Consider the following 24208-nt stretch of genomic DNA (forward strand, 5'->3'; position numbering starts at 1 on the left):
TAACTCAAATCTTTGCTTCTGGGAGGTCCCTGGAACAACATATTTTCAGATGGGGGTCCTTAGCCAAATCCAGATATTTTTGGGGGTCCTTGACATGAAAAAGGTTGAGCACCACTGACATAGAAACATGGGTTTTTCATAAAACTGTGTATACTGTATAGGATTTAGAAGACATTGTAGAATTGTCCTCAGGTCAAAATGGGTTAACTAACTGCAAGACTGTCTCTCTCTCTGTCACACAGACGCAGCACCAGTTTCAGACGCTGAGCCTCAGCCAGAGCCAGAGCCAAACCAAGGCCCAGACACAGATGCAGGCCCAGACACAGATGCAGGCCCAGACACAGATGCAGGCCCAGACACAGATGCAGGCCCAGACGCAGATGCAGGCCCAGACACAGATGCAGGCCAACGGCACTACAGGGGGCAAATCCTCCCCGTCCTCTTCCTCCAACCTGAGCTCACTCCCTTCCTCCCCTCCCCTCCCCACCGTCGCACCGCTGCCGCGCAGTGCGCCCATGCGCTCCACCATCACCCTCACCCCCAGGTGGGTATAGCACCATCACCCTCACCCCCAGGTGGGTATAGCACCATCACCCTCACCCCATAGTTATATAGGATCATCACCCTCACCCCCAGGTGGGTATAGCACCATCACCCTCACCCCCAGGTGGGTATAGCACCATCACCCTCACCCCATAGTTATATAGGATCATCACCCTCACCCCCAGGTGGGTATAGCACCATCACCCTCACCCCATAGTTATATAGGATCATCACCCTCACCCCCAGGTGGGCATAGCACCATCACCCTCACCCCTAGTTAGTATAGGACCAGCCATGCAGTTGACATTTTTCATTATTTCATTTCATTTTATGATTAGCTTTTAAAGCGGGTTTGCTATTTTTTATTTAATTTCGTGAAAACGCTTCGTTTTAATTTCGTTTTCTTTTTTAAAGAGGGGGGGGGGGTAGTCAGGAGTGAGACTCAATAGCAGATCTGCCGCAATGGCGATACAACACGTTTTCTTAAATTGTTTTAAATGTTTAAAATTATAGGAAAAACGCATAGGATACTGACAAGACATTTTAGTTACTTGTGGAAACAACACAGTTTCGTGTTGGTTAACGTTTACCGTTTTTTTATTATAGGCCTTTTTATTTCAGTTAACTAAAATATATTATTATTAGATTTTTTTTCCAACAGACTATAATAAACCCTCCCACCTCTGTCTCTCCTTCTCTATCTCCCCCCTCTCTCTCTCTCTCTCTCTCTCTCTCTCTCCCTCCCCTCAGCATGCCGAGTGCCACCGGGCTGGGCAGCGCCACGCTGCCCTCCAACCCCACCCTGGCCACGGACGCACGCTGGTCGGCGCCCGCCGCCTACCTGTGCTCCGTCCTGCCCGGGGGCTCAACCACTTCCTCCTCGCCGGCCTCCTCCCAGCTGTCCCCCTCCTCTCCCAGGTATAGGGCTGTCACCATGGACACACGCCACTCGGGATCTTCTTAACACTTTCGGGGCCTTAGATTAATCTATCCATCCTATCTAGGCTGCCAGGATTGATCTATTACCTTTGGAGCATACGCCAAAGTATTTGCAGCTTTGATTAATGGAAATCCGGCGGAAAATAGTCCCATGGTTTGTTGTTGAAGAGAAAAACATGCTGCCATTACAATGCGAATGAAAACAGCCAGCACAGCATGTTGTAGTCCAAACAAACCCTGTTCACTTGCATTTAACTCATTTTCCCAGAAGCCCTAGCAGCCCAGAACATGGCAGAACTGTTAACATCGTCTTATATAAGAATTGTGGTCCAAAAATTAAACAAACGGTCTCGCCGGTATAGCCGGGGAGGTGGCTCTGTATCGTTTACGACAGGTCAGTCAATCATATTTGATACAGTCTGTTTCTAGAGAAAATGTAACTAATTCGGCAGCAGTAACAATAACAATAGCATTTTCTCTCAGTCAGTTGATTCTTCATATCGATATGAGTGAAACCGCCGAGATGATTTGTTTATTTTTCAAACAGTTCTTATATAATAGGCGATCTAAGATCCCCCTATGAGGATTATAATACAAATAAAACAGTTCTTATATAATAGGCGATCTAAGATCCCCCTATGAGGATTATAATACAAATAAAACAGTTCTTATATAATAGGCGATCTAAGATCCCCCTATGTCCTATGAGGATTCTAATACAAATTTAAAAAATACACTAACCAGTGTTATAGCACCCTCTAGCGATATTGACGTCATACTTTGGTGCTCTATTTGTAATGTTACAATTTGTATTTCTGGTACTTGTGGATCTGCTATTTTTAAACATGGAAAGGATTGACGATTATGTAAGGGCTAATATCTGGCTAAGTGGTCATTGTCGGGAGATAATTCACCGACAGGGAATTATATCCCCACAATGACCACCTATCCAGATATTATCCTTACATAGTTCACTCCACAATGACCACCTATCCAGATATTATCCTTACATAGTTCACTCCACAATGACCACCTATCCAGATATTATCCTTACATATATAGTTCACTCCACAATGACCACCTATCCAGATATTATCCTTACATAGTTCACTCCACAATGACCACCTATCCAGATATTATCCTTACATAGTTCACTCCACAATGACTACCTATCTAGATATTATCCTTACATAGTTCACTCCACAATGACCACCTATCCAGATATTATCCTTACATAGTTCACTCCACAATGACCACCTATCCAGATATCATCCTTACATAGTTCACTCCACAATGACCACCTATCCAGATATTATCCTTACATAGTTCACTCCACAATGACCACCTATCCAGATATTATCCTTACATAGTTCACTCCACAATGACCACCTATCCAGATATTATCCTTACATAGTTCACTCCACAATGAGCACCTATCCAGATATTATCCTTACATATAGTTCACTCCACAATGACCACCTATCCAGATATTATCCTTACATATAGTTCACTCCACAATGACCACCTAGCCAGATATTATCCTTACATAGTTCACTCCACAATGACCACCTATCCAGATATTATCCTTACATAGTTCACTCCACAATGACCACCTATCCAGATATTATCCTTACATAGTTCACTCCACAATGACCACCTATCCAGATATTATCCTTACATAGTTCACTCCACAATGACCACCTATCCAGATATTATCCTTACATAGTTCACTCCACAATGACCACCTATCCAGATATTATCCTTACATATAGTTCACTCCACAATGACCACCTATCCAGATATTATCCTTACATATAGTTCACTCCACAATGACCACCTATCCAGATATTATCCTTACATAGTTCACTCCACAATGACCACCTATCCAGATATTATCCTTACATAGTTCACTCCACAATGACCACCTATCCAGATATTATCCTTACATAGTTCTCTCCACAATGACCACCTATCCAGATATTATCCTTACATAGTTCACTCCACAATGACCACCTATCCAGATATTATCCTTACATAGTTCACTCCACAATGACCACCTATCCAGATATTATCCTTACATAGTTCACTCCACAATGACCACCTATCCAGATATTATCCTTACATAGTTCACTCCACAATGACCACCTATCCAGATATTATCCTTACATACTGTAGTTCACTACACAATGACCACCTATCCAGATATTATCCTTACATAGTTCACTCCACAATGACCACCTATCCAGATATTATCCTTACATAGTTCACTCCACAATGACCACCTATCCAGATATTATCCTTACATAGTTCACTCCACAATGACCACCTATCCAGATATTATCCTTACATATATAGTTCACTCCACAATGACCACCTATCCAGATATTATCCCGCTTATTACATGGCTACCTAATAGAAATTAATAAATCGATCCAAAACACAACAAAAAAAGTATTCCCGCTGGCTGCGTCTGCCCAGCTGCAGGGCTGGAGCACTCAGGAAAACAAGGAAGTGAGTTGATCAAATAGAATCCAATTTCGGGTATCTGCTTCGTCTATTTCTAGCTCAAATGTTTTTAAAAACATTTTTGAGAGCAATGTTTAGCTGTAAATGACATTGTGTGTGTGTTTACATGGCTGTCATGTTGGAAACAGCAGTGAATCAAGCTGGGCAGAGCCACGCAGCTTGTTCCTTTGATTAGGCAGCGGTCTGTTATAGAGCGGAGCGGTCTGTTATCAAGAAATAACACACTGCTAAATTCAGCGATTGACCAATCAGAATCAAGCATTCCACCAAGCCATGTAATAATAATAAGCAAAAGATAACTGTAATTATGTGAAATCATTCTGATTAGGCGATCAGGTAATAACTGTTCCAGGCCTGCTCCCAGGGCTCCGCCTCCTCCAGGCTCCTCCTCCTACCCCCAGCCCCTCCCCACCCACCAGCAGAACAGAGTGGCCCCCGCCGTGGTCTCCCTACCCTCCGCCTACAAAGCCACGCCCCACATGTGAGTCACACAGACCGCCGTGCACCTAGTGAAAGTATGATTGATTGATTGTTTGATTGATTGTCAATCAACTGATCGATTGATTGAAAACTGTCAAGGGCAATAAGCGGGTTAAGTTAATTTCAACAAAAGTACAGGTACAAGAAACTGCTATGAGGTTATAACCAGGAAAATACTTTCATCAGGGTCCTCCATTTTCAATTCATCAGAACATTGAAATACTTCTATGCAAAAAAAAAAAAAAACAGTTAAAGGACCACTTCACCACTTTTCAACCTATCTTCATATAATAGGTCCTCGCTAATAATCATGAAAAAATGGCACAATTTCTTTCTACTCGGTCTGTGTCTCATAGGAGGGCTGTGGGCAGTTCAGAAACCGTCTTCCAGTGACATCATCGATGGGGAATACAAGCTAATAGAAACTGTAGGCTTTCTAGTCCTGAATATTTGCAATGCGAAAATGGAAGCCATCATTCTCACGATAATGAAAATCTAAACATTTTTGTAAAAAGATCTTGTTTAAAAAAAAGTCTGCCTAATGATGATGTCACTGGAAGACGGTTTCTAAACTGCCCACAGCCCTCCTATGAGTAGGAAAAAATCGTGCCATTTTATCATGATTATTAGTGAGGACCTATTATATGAAGATAGGTTGAAAAGTGGTGAAGTGGTCCTTTAAAACGGGAAAAACGTGTACAGTATGGAATAAAGGGGCGGGGAGAGATTACAGCGAGTATCATGTGAGAGGTCAATATGTGTTTGTATTTCTATTTTTAGAGCACTGAAACAAATTCCAATCAACTCTGTTGACATCAGCAAATGGTAAATGGTGCATTTATATAGCGCCTTCATCCAAGGCGCTTTACATAGATTGTGCATTACATGTGCATTACATTCACCCATTCACACACACATTCATACACCGACGATGGCAGAGGAAACCATGCAAGGCATCAACCAGCACATCAGGAGCAATTAGGGGTTCAGTGTCTTGCTCAAGGACACAGCGACACTAACTCCGGGGGAGCCCGGGTTCGAACTGGCAACCTTGCAGGTTACCATCCAGCCACTCTACCCCTGAGCAACCGCCGCCGACATGGCAATAAAGTATTAAATCTTGAATCTCTCCCCAGCCTTCCCAAGCCCATCTTGAAGAAGGCCATGGCCCCCCGGCCGTCGTCGGCCCGCTCGGACGACGACATCCAGGGCTCCAAGGACGCCCTGATCCAAGACCTGGAGAAGAAGCTGCGCTCCAAGGATGCTCGGAGGAGGACCAGTCAGGTTCGACGTCCCCCCTTAAACAACATTTAGACAACAAGCAACTACAGTTTAGAAACACGTCCCCCCCCCCCGCTAAATAAATTAGTAAGCCAACAGTCCAATGAGCAGCATAAGGCTCTGTGCGTGTGTGTGTGTGTGTGTGTGTGTGTGTGTGTGTGTGTGTGTGTGTGTGTGTGTGTGTGTGTGTGTGTGCGTGCCGTGCACACTCTGCCTGTTTATTTAAAGTGCGTGCGTATGGCTCCCTCCCTTCCAACAGAAACTCTCCCATGAGGAGCGTATGGCCCGCAGGCTGCTGGGTCCGGACAATGCATCCTATATGTTCGACCAAGACAGCCTTTTAGACTCACAACTAGACCAGGTAAGACTGAAGGCAGGGCTTTCTCGGGGCACAGGTCTCACTCTCTAACAGGGCAGGTAAGGTTGTGGCCTCCTGGTGGCGCTATAATAGGCCGATGTGAAAAGGGTCCCATTTCTTCTTACGCCATTGATGGCAATTGGATGATTTGAGGCATTTTGTTCCAAAAATGTGTTTTGCTTAAATCCATCCGTTGGTGGCGCTATAACAGGCCAATGTGAAAAGGGTGGGATATATTCCTCAGCCTAGTAGGAAAGTCAGTGAAAGATTTCACCTAAATTGCAAGCTGCGTTCATGATTTGAGGGTTTTTGTTCAAAACGGGCCAATCCTGCAAACTTTGAAAGCCAATGTTAGCCAATTAGGATGGAATATGAAATATCGGACAGATCCGTCTTGAACACACACGAATATAGAGTTAGTGTGTAAAGATGAGGAGTAATATGAAAAAGTGTTTTTCAAAAGCCTCCTGTTGGCCATTCTGGAAGATTTGGGGCAGATTTGGGGCATCGACCGGGTTAACGGTGCCGGAGATTAGCTGTACACAGACTGACGCAGACACACTACACACACACGGAGTGCAAAACATACTCTCTCCGCATGCCTTCGGCATGGTGGAGACTATTCAAAGAGAAAGAACATATACTGGATTTGAGTAAGAGAAATAATAATAACTAGAACTGTAAAACTGCACTCTGTGGAGTGCCTACTTGCTTGTTGCACACAAGTAGGCCATATAATAAATGGCCTACTAGTGCGCAAGCAGAGCGCGCAAATATACTGTCGACCGCTACAAACTGTCAAATCTCAGCTTCTCTGTGAAAGAACGTTTGAAATATTAAAAAATCACACCTGTGTGAACTGAGTGGTGCAACCCCCCCCCCCTCTCTCTCTCTCTCTCTCATTAGCAGGCAACAAAGCAGGCTGCAGCACTATATCTCTCTCTCTGTTTCTGGCGCCCCCTACTAGTACTAATAAGTCATATACTCGTGCTCAGATACACATAGATACAAGTGTAGCTAGGTACGCACAGACATTGCTGGTTGTAGGAGTGGTTGCACGACTCAAAAAGTAGTATTGTGAAGTATGGTAAAAGTTTCTATCTATAAAATAAATACAGAAATACATTCTACATAGTGTGAACACTGAATACAGTCATCAATATCTGATGAAAATAAATGTTCTAATTAATACGGATGAGTGACAGCTTTCGATGGTGACGTATATGTCGATATGCCTCTATGTATATGTACTGTATATGTAATTTGTAAGTTAATTAGAGGTATAATGTGATTACTTTGCGTATGCCCCGTTTGATGCGTATGTATCGTAGCAGCATATGACGTCAGGGTATAACTGGTACAACTAGCTCTCAATGATGACGTAACCAACGGGGGGATTACAGGTAATGCCCCTATGTATACATGTATGTAATCTGACACCACTGCCATATCAAAGCACAAGTAGTCATTACGTCATACACTGGCACGGCGCATACACATCAAACGGCGACATACGCATCGAAGCACTGGACGAAAACTATTACTTGCGCGCTCTGTGCAATGTCGTGAAGAATCGCATCATGATGCGAATCGTATTGTGAGTTGAGTGAGGGTTTTTTCACAGTCTATGATCCTATTGTAAGTACAGTATAAGGGTCCAGCTTTACACTGTTCTGTTATAGAACAGTCAAGCCTCCGTAATCTCTTGTTCTGTTGGGGAGTTGAGTTGATTGTGTGTGTGTGTGTGTGTGTGTGTGTGTGTGTGTGTGTGTGTGTGTGTGCACGCACGGTTGTTCTGTCCTACATGCTGAGTATATGTGCAGAAAGCCTGCACATACTTTAGCTCCCAGTGTTTTGTGCCAAAATGTTCTCTTCCGCGCGCACGCGCGCGACACACAGCGACACGCACACACCTCTCTAGCCAGGATTTTCAGATGCTATTTCCAGCCTGGTTTCGGAGAATGAGCCCCCTCTTGTTGGTGACAACAGGGCTATTGTGTTAACGCGCACGCACACGCACACACACAATCTACACATGATTTAGTCGACTCACAACGCGTCTGCAACGAGCTATGAGCTACTAGATCTATTTCCGTAGCATGACAGACTTATCTTCTCCACTAGTCCCTCCCTATAACATTGTAGTCTAGTTTGTATTCATTGACAAAATTGTCAATATATTTAGTCAAAGTTTTAGTCATCATAGCTTAGTTTTTATCAGTGAAAAGGTCGTTGACGAACATGGTTTTAGTTGACAAAATTAACACACACACACACACACACACACGTGCATTTGTGTGTTCATTTTGTCAACTAAAACCATGTTCCACGTGCACACACACACGTGCACACACAATCCATGTCAGAATGATCCTGTGTTTACAATCAAAACGTCTCAATAGTAGAACAGGGAGACACCGTATGCACACTGCAGCCATCTTGCCATTATGTTAATAACTAGCAGTGTTGATTTCGTCGACTAAAACTACGACAACATTTTTTTTGTCGACTACCTTTTTTCACTGACGAAAACTAAATGGAAACTAAATTAAAACTAAGCTATGATGACTAAAACTAAGACTAAATATACTGACAATTTCGTTGAGATCCAGTATGTCATTTTACACTTGGTTGCATGCAAGTGTAAAATCTGTCATTACGACGGCATCAATGCCCGCCAAAATACATTTTAGTCGACTAAATAAACTGTAGATTTAGTCGACTAAAATATTATGATATTTAGTAGGCTAAAACTAGACTAACATTAAAACATTCCTGGTGACTAAAATGTGACTGAAACTAAATGAAAACTATTGAATTGACTATGGCAAAAACAACACTGCACTGTAGACATCTTATGAGCTACTTTCTGTCCTTGCAGGTGATTATTTGTGTCTGTGTGGAGTTGGAGTTTGGAAGTGCTCGTTGGGTATCACTCAACCCTGCGTAACCACCTGTTATGAATTTGCACATAACGCAGGAGGCAGCAGGACGTTGCTCTGCTTAAAGCGAGCGTTTCCAAACTCTGGAAAAGTCAATGGGGGTCCCTGCCGCAGAATCGTTCCGTCCACGGCCCAATACATGTCATGCAGATGTTTGAGAAGCCAATGCTAGGCTAATTAATCATTTGTTGTTTGTTTTGTCTGTGTTACAGCCAGAGGCACCGGAGGGACGGCACACAGGAGGTCTATGGTAAATATACGCATCGTTGTCAGGCAGAAATCATTTTTTTATCTATAAAACCCAATGCCCGCCAGGATTAATTCATCTATTTATCGCGCATTGCCAAGGTTTTTCCGGTTTCAACCCTTATTTTGAAGAGCCAAATATCCGTAACAGGATGTTACGATGACGTAATGCTGTGTGTGTGGTGTCTTGACCGGTTGTTGTCCTCTCGCTCGGTGCAGAAAAAAACCCGACTGCGAGTATCACAGCGGCTGCTGTCGGCTGTTGAAAAACCTTGTTTTCACCAGAAAAGACATTCATTGTGCCGCTTTGGAAATACAGGCCATTAAAAGCAGCACATAAGAGTGCAAGTGAATGCATCTTCACAATGGCCGCGTCCACTGTCACACTTTACACTGGGATGCTAATGAGAGATAGCTATCGATGTGATCCGATCAAAACATGGATTAAAGAATATAAAGCCTATGTCTGTGTGTTAGGCTGACACTTGGTAGTGAACACACGCTACAACGCTATTTTCGTGCTCGGACACAGCCAGGGACACAGGGACAGACCCAGGGACACAGCCACACAGATAGCTGTCTATAGGAGTGGTTGCACCACTCAAAAATATATAAAAAACAAAACAAAAACAAGTGTGAACACATATTCATATTCTGCATAGCTATATGGAGGTATGACATTTTCTTTCGCACAGCCCCAGAAAGTAAACATAAATACGTGTAAATTGAACGGTAATTCAAATTTGACCTATATTTTATAATAGACAATTCATTTACATTTCGGGCAAGTAGAACATGACCTGTACTTGCCGGACAAGCACAGAGACCTTAGTGTCAACCCCTGGACGCGCGCATGCGCACAGCCGCACACACACACACACACACACACGCGTGCACACTCACGCACACACACACACACGCACACACACAGTCTGCCTGCCTGCCTGCCTATAACTCTCTCTCTCTGTCTGTGTGTCTGTCAGGGGGAAGCATCACTCGGGGTCAGACGACCGGGGCAATGAGGGCCCGGCTATCCAGGAGAAATGCTACGCCCCTCGCTTCATGCAGATCCCCCCCGACCTCACCGTGGAGGAGGGGCGCTTCTGCAGGATCGACTTCAAGGTCAGCGAACGCACGCACGCACGCAAGCACGAACTCTCGCACATTTGTGAGTTTGTATCGCATCGCATCGAAAATGTAGCTGGTTGTACTGCTAGGAAGCCCCCCCCCCCACTTCCTGTTTAACCCGGAAACAATTCAAGCGCCATATTATGGGAGCAGTGCGCGGCGGATCTGTGTGTCGAACTTTTTTTTTTAATACATTTTTAAAAATTACGTTTTTTAGAAATTGAAGAAATTAAAGAAGAATTAAAGAAAGACGAGTTCCCTCGTTTTGTCACAGGTGGGTCGTGGAGAGAAGAACGAGGTCCCTCGTTCTTGGCATGCATTCGGTTAAGTACCATTTTGAGGTATTTGTACTAAACATTTGAAAACTTTAGACTTTAGCGGCACCGAGTCGCGCTACGAGCTTGTAGGTCTGCTATTTTAGAAAAATCGCGAAAATGTGGCGCAAATCTTTGAATGTATATTCTTTTCAGTATACAAATACATATATATTTTGGGGGTCCTTGACATGAAAATGTATGAGAACGACTGACAGAAACATGAGGTTTTTCAGAAAACTGTCAGGATTTAGAAGACATTTGCAGAATCGAGCTCAGGTCTAAACATTTGAGTCGATTCTCTCCCCCCCCACCCCCCCCCGCATACATGCAGGTGGGAGGCCTGCCCACCCCAGACGTGTGCTGGTACCTGGATGGCAAGGCCATCCGCCCCGACGACTACCACAAGATGCTGGTGTGCGAGAAGGGCATGCTGTCCTTCATCATCGAGATCGTCACGGTGCACCACGCCGGCGTGTACGAGTGTGTGGCGCGCAACCGCGCCGGAGAGAGCCGCTTCACCATGAGGCTGGACGTGTTGGGTGAGACTTATTGATATATTAGGGGTCCTTGAGGGAGTTCCAGGGGTCCCCCAGATAAATGATAGTTTGGAACCAAATGGACCCTTATGAGTCTGAAACTCTGAGTGTACAAATGGATCCAAATGGACCCTTATGGGTCTGTAACTCTGAGAGTGTACAAATGGTTCCAAATAGACGGGTCCATTTGTACACTCTAAATTGACATTGATTTTACAATATAAATTAGGGTACCCAGAGATAGAAATACCATTAAATGGGGGTCCGTAGACTAATGTATGTCCTTGAAATTAAACGTGTTGAGAATCACTGCTAGAGCCGTAAAAATCTTCTCTTATGCGGGTCCCCATGGGGGGATAATTAGTGTAAATGTGGGGCTCCTTGACATGAAAAAGTTTGGGAACCACTGATTTATAGGGTTAGACTTCACCATTATGTCTGTACGTGTTGGGTTAGGGTTATAGGGTTAGACTTCACCATTATGTCTGTACGTGTTGGGTTAGGGTTATAGGGTTAGACTTCACCATTATGTCTGTACGTGTTGGGTTAGGGTTATAGGGTTAGACTTCACCATTATGTCTGTACGTGTTGGGTTAGGGTTATAGGGTTAGACTTCACCATTATGTCTGTACGTGTTGGGTTAGGGTTATAGGGTTAGACTTCACCATTAGGTCTGTACGTGTTGGGCGAGGGTTATAAATTAAAACAAGAGGTCTCAGGTTACTGTGTATTTTATAATGGCTGAGAGGCGTATAGTGGAACACGACACACAGCGGAGTGTCTGCAAAATTGTTTTTCTTAAATATTCTCTTCTAGGGGAGTAGGGGTCTCTGGCATAACCATTTTCAGATGGGGGGCGTACATGGCCAAATAAATGTAAATTTGTTCAATGTAGGGGTCAGTTTGAGAACCACTGCTTTACAAAATAAACCTGCCTCCTTGTCTGTCTGTCTGTCTGTCTGCCCGCGCTGTAGCCCAGGAGGTCCTCCGCCCGCCAACCTTTACGCAGAAGATGCTGAACTCCCGCGCTCTAGAGGGCGACATGGTCAGGCTAGAGTGTAAAGTGGACGCCTCGCCCCCCCCTCAGCTCTTCTGGAAGAAGGACAAGGACATGTTGCGCATCGACCCCAAAAGAATGAGGTGGGTGGGCCGACCGGAGACCATCATGGCTACCGTTCTGGTACTGAGCATTTAGGGCTCCATTTTACCGCTAAACCCCAAATCCCTAAACTTCTTTGCCTTTTCTTTTACTTCTACAAGCTCACAATGTGTCAATGTAGATTGGCTAATTGAACTATTCAAAAATGTTTTTTTTAAATAGTAAATAAAAGCAAAGAAGTTTAGGGATAAGGGGTTTAGCGGAGACGAAAATGGAGCCCTTGTAGTCACTTCCGGGCCTCTTCCGACTTCCTTCACAGGTGTTACCGATGATACTAATGAAGGCTCTGTTCCATTGTGGTCAAACAGAGTCAGGGTGCTGATACTGTGCATGTTGGCTCACTGGAAACACTCTGCTACACCAGTGGGTCTCAAAGTGTCCTTGGGTGGGTTCCAAATGGCCCCGTATGGGTGTGTAACGCAAAGTGTACAAATGGAACCAAATGGACCCTTGCAGGATTAATTTGGTTCCATTTGTACACTCTCCGAGTTATGGGGGTCCTTGAAATTTAAAAACTTTGAGAACCACGTACAGCACACTAGTCTAAATGGAGCAGAGCCTTTACATCAGTAACACCTGTGTAAAGACACATGGCGTGTGCATGATGTGCACTGTGCATAGAGCCTATTACTGTAGATTAAAATCAAACTTTATTGGCAAAAAATACCTTAAATACCTTAAACCTTTTTTTGAAACAAAAAGGCATTTATTTTCTCCTCCAGCATGTTGCACAACCTTATTGGGGACAAACCTTTCAATGTCTGTATCTGTTTATCTCTCTGCTCTCTTCCGCAAAAAAAAGGGACTAAATTAATTTCGCTCCTATGCCACGAAAATGTGGAACGCCCTACCAACTGTGAATCCCTTGACTTCTTCAAAACTGCTCTCAAAGGGCACCTACGGACGGCTGCAATTCGAAATTGGCCCCCGTAAAATCTGAATTCCCCAACCACCCTGTATGTGTATTATTTTCCCTTTTTACCTGCTTTATGAGGATTTTCTGTTCTTTAGAAGTGTATATGTGTACGCCTCTAAATGTTATGATGAATTGAAAACGGTGGACCCTCTTGTAAACAACTGTAAAGCGTTATGGTGTCGTCCACTCACAGTTAACAGTTTTTGTATTGAGTTGTGCTTGAAATGTACTGTAATTCTGCAATCTGTTAATAAATACTTCAATCAATCAATCTGTCTGTCTGTCTAGTCTGTATCAGGACGGCTCAGGCAGACAGTGTTTGCTGATAGAGAGGGTGACGAAGACAGACGCCGGTTGGTACACCCTGTCTGCCATCAACGAAGCAGGCATGTCCACGTGCAACGCCAGACTGGACGTAGGAAGTAAGTATTGTATTACTATCCTTGTTATGAGGCCCAAACATCCTCACAATTCCCCAGTAGAATGACAGTAGAAGAGGGATAGACATTGTGAAGAGCATTATATCCTGGACCTCACAAGATAAATTGTTGCTTTTGTGGTTAAAAATGATTTGGGGAGTTAGGCTTGCAATAGGCTCTACATGCACAGTGTGCGACTGTGTGTGCGACTGTGCGCGTGCATGTGTGCGTGCATGTGTGCGTGCATGTCCGTGCGTAGGAGCCTGCTAGCACGGTAGTTGCCATAGCAGTCCAAAGTAAAACAACAGATGGGGAGCACCCCTGCTATGTGAGCCCTTAGCCGTATAGCCTCATCAAACAAATGAAGAAACCCAATAGACTGTGAAGCTATATGGCTTCCATTACACCCGACTTCATTTCTAGGAAGGGACTCTTGGGACTCTAACTTAGACAAATATATTATGAATTAAGCACTTATTCAATTTATTGTCATTGCTTGTGAGCATGCATGCAGATCTGCTATTTTCACTGTGTCCCAAGAATAAACAAAGGAGCCTGGCAATTTTAAAATGTACCAGACAAACAAACCAAAAAAAAGGTATTAATATATCCAAAGAGTAAGAACATAAATCAATTTACTCCAAACACAGACGTTATCAAAATAATGAAACTCCTGACAGAACTTTGGAACACAATGCCAATATTGGATGACCCAATGTATTTCCAATAGAATAAAGATGTCAGGACGTCGATACTCTAGTCTAGTGATGGGAGATTAATGATGTCAGGACGTCGATACTCTAGTCTAGTGATGGGAGATTAACAAACACATGGCAGACATCGGTATCGGCCAAGTCTAGTTGTTTTTAGATTAATCGGCATCGGATCGATTAATCAATCAGACCGATTCATTAATCAGCTTGAACAGATCTACAAGCTCACAATATTAAATATAAAAGGTATTAAAGTTAAATCTGACTTGCCTATAAGTCTGCAGTGCAGATACCCTGTTTCATGTGTTTTTTCAGAATTTGACAAAATTATTATAATTTTTCAATACAGATATGAGATCATATCGATGTCGGTAATATCGGTTATCGGCCATAACGGCAATTGATTATATCGATATCGGCCAAAATGTCTCATCGTCACATCCCTATAGTATAGTCTATACTTGCAGTGCAGTATAAATGCAGACCAGCATGAATAAAAAGTGTAAATAAAAACAATGTTTTTGCTACTCACCAAAACAAAGGCGGGTTGTGTCATTAGAAAGCCTACTTTCTTTAGTGGAAGCACTCTGAGCCCCCCACCACACGTATAAAAGGTAGTTTTTGGCCAAAAGACCGGAGAAAAGAAAATACTTTTAGTCCACTGTGCTCTCTACCGATATTGCCAAGAGAAACCCTCATACAGAATATTTTTCCTCCGGTGAACAAAAATCCCTTTCTGGCCAAAAAGTACCTTTTATACATGTGGTGGGGGGCTCAGAGTGCTTCCACTAAGGAAAGTAGGCTTTCTAATGACACAACCCGCCTTTGTTTTGGTGAGTAGCAAAAACATAATTTTTATTTACGCTAAAGACGAGAGACTGGTCTGCATTGACGCGAGCCCCAGAAGGCATCTGTAACATAGCTGTGAGCTTGTAGATCTGCTATTTTCAGCATCCAACCATGAGTGTAAAATTACTTATACTGGATTTCTTATCCACTAGTCCCTTCCTAACATTTTAGTCTACTTTTTATGTCGAAATCGTCAGTATATTTAGTCTTAGTTTTAGTCATCATAGCTTAGTTTTCATGTCGTTTCCATTTAGTTTTCGTCAGTGGAAAAAGGTAGTTGACGGACATTTTTCGTCTTAGTTTTTGTCGACGAAAACAACACTGGTCTAAAGTGATATGTATAAATAAATTCCAAATAATTATCAAAGTATTCTGTGGCAGCCCTGGTCTTGTGTCACTTTGAGAAACCCTGCTGTAGACACAGCCGACAGCATGCTTATTATGGGCTGGCTATTAGGTTTCTCAACTTTCGTTCGCACAGCTTGCCATCTGCTGCGATAGCTGCAATACATAATACTGCAATAGTCATGTATTATTTATTTATTATTATTATACTCATTGTCATATCTCTGATTGTCTGCTGCTAAAAGAGATATTAAAAAAAAACTCCATATAGCACAAAATAGAGCTGCAAGATTAGTGCTGAACTGCTCTTTTAATCCATTTACACCCGAGGGCGATTCTACAAATGCCTTCTAAATTCTGACAGTTTTCCGAAAAACTCCATGTTTCTACGTCAGTCGTTCTCAAACATTTTCATGTCAAGGAAAACTTGACATGAAAAAAAAAAAAGTAATTGGCCGCCGACCCCCATGTGAATATATGTTGTTCCAGGGACACCCCAGAAGCAAAGATTTTAGTTAAAAACGTTCGCTGTGAAAGAATATATATTCAAAGATTTGCGCCACATAGCAGGTAGATCTGCTATTTTTTAAGTATAACGCAATGCTTATAAAATGTTGCTAGGATGCACCACTTAAACACTCCCACTTGGACACTTTCCAGCCGGGCTCATTCATTCCAATGTAAATATCATGGATTTTACACATTAAATACTGGTTCATTTTTTGAAAAAGGACCTTCAAAATCTCTTCCAAATCCGTCAACATGGCCTGCCGTATGCACTGGAAAGATATGCGTGTGACATATTTTTTAAAACAATGTTTTATCATTATAGGAAAACTATTGGTGGAGAGGTTTGTCTAACCCATGTTATGCTTAGTTGTGATTGGACCATAGAAGTTTGGGGAGGGGATTAGCTATAGGTCAATTGAAGTGGACTCGGCCGCAGACTTTCTTTCCTCCCTGGAAATAAAAACGTCTGTGTTCCCGAGGCTACTGTACCCCTGAGCCACTGTAATTAATGTCTTCTTATGGACAGGCTTTCTCGCGGCACGTTTTTTAAAGGTTATGAAATGCTTTTGAATGTTTGTCAATAAGTAACACAGTATTCCTATTCCATTCTCTCCTCTCTCTGGCTGTGTGTGTTCATCGTCCCTGCAGCCCGTAGCACGGCTCCCATGAAGACGGCGCCCCCTGCCTCCAAGACGTTGAAACTGCTGTCCTCTCTGAGCCACCTGCCGACGCTGACGGTGGAGAGCCCCGCCCCCCAGCGCACCGCCGCCCTGCCGTACGAGAGCCCCGCCCCCCAGCGCACGGCCACTGCCCTGCCGTACGAGAGCCCCGCCCCCCAGCGCACGGCCACTGCCCTGCCGTACGAGAGCCCCGCCCCCCAGCGCACCGCCGCCGCCCTGCCGTACGAGAGCCCCGCCCCCCAGCGCACCGCCACCGCCCCGCTGTACGAGAGCCCCGCCCCCCAGCGCACGGCCACCGCCCCGCTGTACGAGAGCCTCACCCCCCACCAGAACACCACGGACCCCCTGTACGAGAGCCCCACCCCCGAGCAAGACACCAACGCGCCTCTGTACGAGAGCCCTGCCCCCCAGGAGCACGCCAACGCGCCTTTGTACGAGAGCCCCACCCCCGAGGAGCACGCCACCGCGCCCCTGTACGAGAGCCCCGCTCCCCAGGAGCACACCACCGCGCCTTTGTACGAGAGCCCCGCCCCCCAGGAGCACGCCACCGCGCCTTTGTACGAGAGCGAGGAACTCTAGAGAGAAAATCACTGCTTCTCAACCGGGCCCTCTGGTGGGCCGCGAGGAGATTGCAAATGCCCCCCCCCCCCCGAATAATTGGCAAAACGTTGAGAGATTTTATTGTTAATATATCACTTTAAGAAACATTTGTTTTCCTTTTAAACGTATACCAAGTTAGTTCTGTTGATCCAAGACTCATCACAATCGATTGATTGATCTTTTAAAAGTTTGATGTGCATCACCCCATGGGGTCTGGTGGTCCCTGTACCCAACCTTGAGAACCAGTGCACCCCCTCTTGCACTTGCACGCACGCGCGCGCGCGCACACACACACACACACACACACACACACACACACACAATCAGGCTGAGACCGAGACACACAGAACCTATAGCCTGCGTTACCACTTAAGTTGCCAGTATCCCGCAGCCATAGGGCTCCATACCCCAAAGTGCATAGATTTTAACCACTTTTTAGCATGGTTAATCCAGAGTGATTTACAGTAACAATCATTTAAATCAAGCATTGCCTGCAGACGTTGTTTAATAACTACGATGCCTGCCTCTCTCTCTCGTGTTTATAACCTCTCTCTGCCTTTTCAGATGAATGTTGCGTCATGTGGTCTTGTGGCGGATGAATGGATAAACTACACTACCCACAATCCACCTGGGCCGGGCCCTCATCCTTCTAACATACATCTAAACTAACACACTCCCTGCACTTTAGTCCTAATAATCAATCAATCTCTCTCTCCCTCTGCCTCTCTCTCTCTCCTCTCTCTCTTACAGCGCCATCTCAAACTAGTTTGTATCCATATTTAAATCATCAAAGTGTTATTATTGTTATTATTTCTTCACTTCAGTTGCTGCTTCAAAAGGTGCGTTCCCACCAAAAGATTCAATATTTGTTCGGCATACAGTACAACGTCAAACAAAGTCCACACAAGGACACTACTTGACGTGACATTTGCATCGAGCGACCAGCACAAACGAAGCCCTTTCGTCACTACAAAATCCTAACTGAGACAAGACGTTGACATTTACAACTGCTAGATTAAAACTATTTAAAAATTAAAGGCGCTTAGTGTTTCCATAATATGTGTACAGTGAATTAGAGGCGATTAGTTGAACACTTTTGTCCCATTGCAACGCCTAGCGACCAAAAATTATGATGCGATTCAAGCGACTATAGACATAGATATTTTGTCTTTCGGTGGGAATGCTCCATTAAGAAATGTGTGTTTGTGAGGTTGCCGTTACACAGGAGGGGGGGGGGGGGATATAAACAGACTTAAAATGATGTCACCTAAAATAGTTTCTTTCTTTCTTTCTTCCATTTTGGGCGGGAACCCCTTTTGGAGTTTTAAGCATTATGTTATACTTTAGCTATTGAAAAATAGCAGATCTACAAGCTCATAGCACGGCACCGAGTGCTGCGCTATGAACTTGTAGACTTGTAGGTCTGCTATTTTAGAAAAATCATGAAAATGTGCCTCAAACCTTTGAATATGTTACAGAGTGAACATTTTAACTCACACTTTTGCTTCTGGGGAGGTCCCTGGAACAACATATTTTTAGATGGGGGGGGCAGAGGATTATTACATATAATTTTTGGAGTCCTTGACATGAAATATTGAGCACCACTGATATAGAAACATACGGTTTTTCAGAAAACAGTCAGGATTTTGAAGATTTTTTTTTAATTTCGAGTCAGGCCTAAATGTGTTAAGGCCTCACTGAAGCGGTTAGGTCTGTCTGGGTCAATATGGTGATACCGTTCACGCTGTCTATTCCTATGTAAATCCACAACAATAGTATTTCTGTTATATACAATGTATGATGTGAACTAAGCTATTTATTTTAAACTATTAGTTAGCACTGAGATATCATAATCATCGCTATGCAGGCATGACGCCTTCCATCTCCGTATCTTTTGAGGTTTTTTTTCTTTTTTCCCCCGTAAATTAATGCTCCATTTTATTCATGGGCGTATGTATGTATGACAGTGGAGCGCGAAAGTGGCGAAAATAGCCGATTTACAAGCTCAGCTCAGCGTAATGTTTTGCAGTTTTCGAAAGATTCAGTTTAACATGCCAGGTTGAAAGTGTTTAAGTGCGTCTGTGGCGTTCTTTATAATAAATATTGAACCAATTAAAAGTATTAATAACAAGAGCTTGTGTCTAAATAAATAGTAACTCCTTTAGGGCTCCAGTGGCCTAATGTAAGCCTGCCGATGTTGTGAGCTCGCAGATTGCTTATTTTCAGCACGCGACACAACCACACGGGCGAAGTATAACTGCACAGAGTTGACATGTTACGATACAGTAGTGACATTATTTTAAAAAAAAACAGAAAACAAATATGCGATTTTTATGAGTGCGTCCTGTGCATGAATACATTATTTTATAGCTCCTTATTAATAATCACCACCAGTTCTACCCTCTAATTATATGGAAAAATAGACGATCTGCAAGATCACAACGCCTGCAGATCGGTTGTATTTTGGCGAAGAGATTCGGTGTCGAAGTGAAAAGACTAGGGGCTCCATTTTCGTCACCGCTAAACCCCTTATACCTAAACTTCTTTGCCTTATTTTACTGAACATTTTTTTGTAGTTAAAATGGCCAGTCTACAAGCTCACAACGTGTCAATGTAGATTGGCTAGTTGAACTATATTCAAAAATGTTTTTCAAAATAGTAAAGAAAAGGCAAAGAAGTTTAGGGATAAGGGATTTAGCGATGACGAAAATGGAGCTTGTATACAGGGTTCCCATCAAATTGTCCAGCCTGCAGCCGATTTTGCCAACCTCTGGAGATGATTTCCTATGCGTGTGTTGCTCATTCAAACATAATTTATTTTTTTGGGGTGAATCAAGCCCTCCCTGCTTCTGAGCTGCACGTAGTACAATGTGTGTGTTGTTCTCCCTTTAAACGTGTTTGTTGTGTAAAGATGTCATATCACTGGATGAATGTAGAATAAAGACTCCTCTGGTGAGCTCATAGTGCCTGTCTCTCTGCTCCCCTGTCTCTCTGCTCCCCACCAACTCAACATTTATTTAGCTGGGGACCACCTGTTACCCCCTCAAGGACCCCTGGGGGTCCCCAGACCCCACTTTGGGGACCCATGCCGGCTTAGACCATGCAGTGGTGGAAAAAGTACTCAATAGTTTTACTTATAAGTATCATCAATACTGCATTATAGAAATACTCTGTTATACAAGTACATAAATACAAATGTACTTGAGTAAATGTACAAAAGTTATCAGTATCTAAATGTACTTGAAGTAGCAAAAGTATAAAAGTACTCATTATGCAGAAAGTCATTTCAAGTTTTCAAATGTACACAAACATCTTTTGAAAGTATCAGATGTACTACAAAGCTAAGGTAATGTGAGCTTTCTCCCCAGATGACAATATATGACAATAATAATAATAATAAGACTATTACAGCAACAAAATTAATCAACAAAATATACTGTAAAACTGGTCAAACATTGGCCAAATTGTCCAAAATAATATATATATTTCTGAAAATAGCCGATGAGCCGATATCAATCGTCTATTTTCTAAATATGTATCTGTGGAACTGAGTCAAACTAAATATAATACCTTCCTACAATTCCAAGTGCATGTCAGGGTGGGGGGGTCCCCATTTCAAATAGGATTATTGTGGGGGGTTTAGCTGCAGCAGCATGGGCAGTTTGGGCACACATCACATGTCACACAATCTGGGTAACTTTGAACCCATCTGCAACACAAAGGGAAAACACCGCCCTCTTGTGACGTGAGTCAACAGTTACAACAGCCATGCCCATAACTTTCTTTATCTTTATCAATAATGAATCATTCCAATGATAACATTGGCACGGCGGCCAATTCATTATGTACATGAAGATTAGGCTACTCACCATCAGTCGACGTTCCTCCAAACAACTATAGCCGACAATCGACATTATTTGTCACTCCCAACGGACTCAGAACGAGGCAAGGTAGTTCTTTTATCACTGGTAGATTTATTGTCTGTCACACAATTCATCCACAACGTCAAACTGTTGTAAAATAAAGCATAAAACGAACATTCAGATTAGAACCAAACAATACCGAAACATTATCATAAGAAGCAATAACAAATGCAGAAAGGAAACACAAACGCACCTCACTGGCACTGCTGCGTAAAACGAAGGAAATTAAAGGACGTCTTTGCCCTCTGAAGTGCCCATAAACACAGCGACACTGAAATACAATTCATTCCATGAATAAGACATTTAAACCACACAATGTCAATATGTCTTGATGTAACGGTTACAACTCTAAACACGCGAACCTGTTGGTCAGCAACACGCTGTAAACAAACAGCCCGGCATCTCTAAGGAACGGAAGTGGAACAATGATTGTGCCCCCATCGGAGCCCCATCGGGCACTGTCTAGTGAGCAAATCTAATGAGCAAATTTAAGACTTCCGGTGGACGATCTCTTCAAAATAAGAGTACCCTCTAGAGTATTGAAAAAAAGTTTAATTTGCACATTAAAACTACAAATTAAGCATTGAAATGATGCTATAAGACACACATTGTGTTTCTGTGTAAAAATAAGTAATTAAATAATAATAATAATCTAAATGGATAAATGCTATTCACTGGAGTGCATGGACTTTATAAAGTGGACACTGGACAAAAGACGGCTCCGCGAGGCAACTGTTGGGACATACCCACGTGTTCAGGGAGATGTCCTCTACCACACCCCACTCTCCGCTAAGCGGGAGAGGTGTAAAATTCACAGCAGCAGACCTTCTACTGGGGTCAACAGTCAAAAAAGTGCCGTTTCCAGACCCAGAGTGGACACTGGACAAATTGAGAGGTAGATACATTAGAAGCACAGAGCGTGCAAACTTGGGTAGATCAATGAAGAACCGATTTGCACATAATTCTTACATTGAGGCAGTGAACAATGCCGTCTTTTGTCCAGTGTCCACTCTGGGTCTGGAAACGGCACGTTTTTTTTTACCGTTGACCCCAGTAGAAGGTCTGCTGCTGTGAAATTTACACCTCTCCCGCTTAGTGGAGAGTGGGGTGTGGTAGAGGACATCTCCCTGAACACGTGGGTATGTCCAGATAGTTGCCTCGCACAGCCGTCCTTTGTCCAGTGTCCACTCTGGGTCTGGAAACGGCACTTTTTTGACCGTTGACCCCAGTAGAAGTACTAGTCTGAATGTCACATGACCATGAAGCACACACAATAAGTCAGTGATATATGGGCGTGGGTGAGTGAGAGAGAGTGTGTGTGTGTGTGTGTGTGTGTGTGTGTGTGTGTGTGTGTGTGTGTGTGTGTGTGTGTGTGTGTGTGTGTTAGGGTGAGACTGTGAGACTTGTGAGTGTGTGTGAATGTGTTTCGCAGAATGTCCTCGTTTGTCAACAAAAGTGCTCTCAAGACTCTAGCGGGAGCCCTAATTCAGCCCTACTGTGACATGCTTGCACCTCTTGGTTCTCAAACATCCCTATGACGCTTGAGACCAAGCTACCTCCCAAAATAATCTAATTCGACTACTCCTCGGTCTGGGGCCCATTAAAAAATAGCAGATCTACAAGCTCATAGCGCGGCACTGAGTGCCGCGCTATGAGCTTGTAGATCTGCCATTTTTCAATAAAAGGGTTTCCCGTCCAGAATGGGTAAATATGCACAAAAACACATTTCACTCTCATTTATACTGTTAAAACTTAGACAATAAAGTTGATTCTGATGCTTGCTTTAATAAAAGGAATACACCAATTATACCATGTTTGTTTTTTTAACCAGTAAAAAAACCACATCGAGACACAAGTGTGAAGTGGCCAAGAGAAGAGATAAATAATGTTACACAGCTCTGCCAAGACGACATTTAAGACACACACTTGTAGGCTAAGCACCCGATCCCGATCCGATTCTGATCATTTGATTTTGAATACCTGCCGATACCAATTTGTCCCGATCCGATATTCTTATTTTTTATCATAGGACTCTTATGCCATATCACAATAGTACAATTTCCCAAATCACAGACTATGTTAGCCGCAATTTGCTTTATTTACAATGGGTAAAACAAGACGTGAGGGGGAGTGCTTGTTTAATAGCGTCCCTCCCTCCCTAGGGCGTCGGCCTCTTCTTTGGGTGTCTTACCTGCGCAGGTAAGATTCTATTAAACAAGCGCTCCCCCTCACGTCTTGTTTTACGGCACGTTGCAAAAATCTAAATGGCGGCTCGATATTGTCACCCTTGGAATATTTTGGACAGAAAGTAGCTCATAACATGTCTACGGGGGATTTTTATGAAAAACAAGCTCGGCAGATTGAAAGAGGATAATTCAAGCTTGGACTGCAGCTGCAATGTTGGTGCAAATTGCGGCTAAGACTATGTATCCAATCCAATATCATGATATGGATATAGTATTGATGCTCTGCTCATGCACCGAAAGGCCTTTGAAAACAGTTTTGGTACCATTGCTGTCATGTCTGTGTCACTCTTATAGAACTGCATGATTATGGAAAAACTTATTATGGGTCCATGAGATCAGTTAGAATTATTACATTTTATTTCAGTTTAGGCAACTTCACAGAATTACAAGTATACATTTTTCTTACAACTGATCTTTTTTTTCTTTTTTTTCACAACCTCAGCTGCATACTTTCACATGATATATAAATGATACACTCATACACACAAACAACTTCACATACATTTACAAGTACTCACAAACAACAAAAAACAAAACAACAAAAAATACAGG

General features: G+C 43.2%; 1 protein-coding gene across 1 annotated transcript in view; it reads left to right on the top strand.

Moving 5' to 3' along the window:
• The window catches only part of myot (myotilin), a 38654-nt gene extending 18211 nt beyond the window's left edge, over window positions 1–20443 (top strand). Inside the window, exons 10-21 of the mRNA XM_080774151.1 lie at window positions 243–544; window positions 1294–1461; window positions 4337–4489; window positions 5625–5772; window positions 9282–9319; window positions 10299–10437; window positions 11092–11299; window positions 12271–12436; window positions 13660–13793; window positions 16856–16947; window positions 17071–17108; window positions 18052–20443. Coding sequence (XP_080630277.1) covers window positions 243–544; window positions 1294–1461; window positions 4337–4489; window positions 5625–5772; window positions 9282–9319; window positions 10299–10437; window positions 11092–11299; window positions 12271–12436; window positions 13660–13793; window positions 16856–16947; window positions 17071–17108; window positions 18052–18055 — 1590 coding nt within the window. The 3' untranslated portion in view covers window positions 18056–20443. The remainder of the gene's footprint in view (window positions 1–242; window positions 545–1293; window positions 1462–4336; window positions 4490–5624; window positions 5773–9281; window positions 9320–10298; window positions 10438–11091; window positions 11300–12270; window positions 12437–13659; window positions 13794–16855; window positions 16948–17070; window positions 17109–18051) is intronic.
• Window positions 20444–24208: the final 3765 nt, after the last annotated feature.

This window comes from Protomyctophum bolini (genome assembly GCF_963924005.1).
Source record: "Protomyctophum bolini genome assembly, chromosome: 10".
NCBI lineage: Eukaryota > Metazoa > Chordata > Actinopteri > Myctophiformes > Myctophidae > Protomyctophum > Protomyctophum bolini.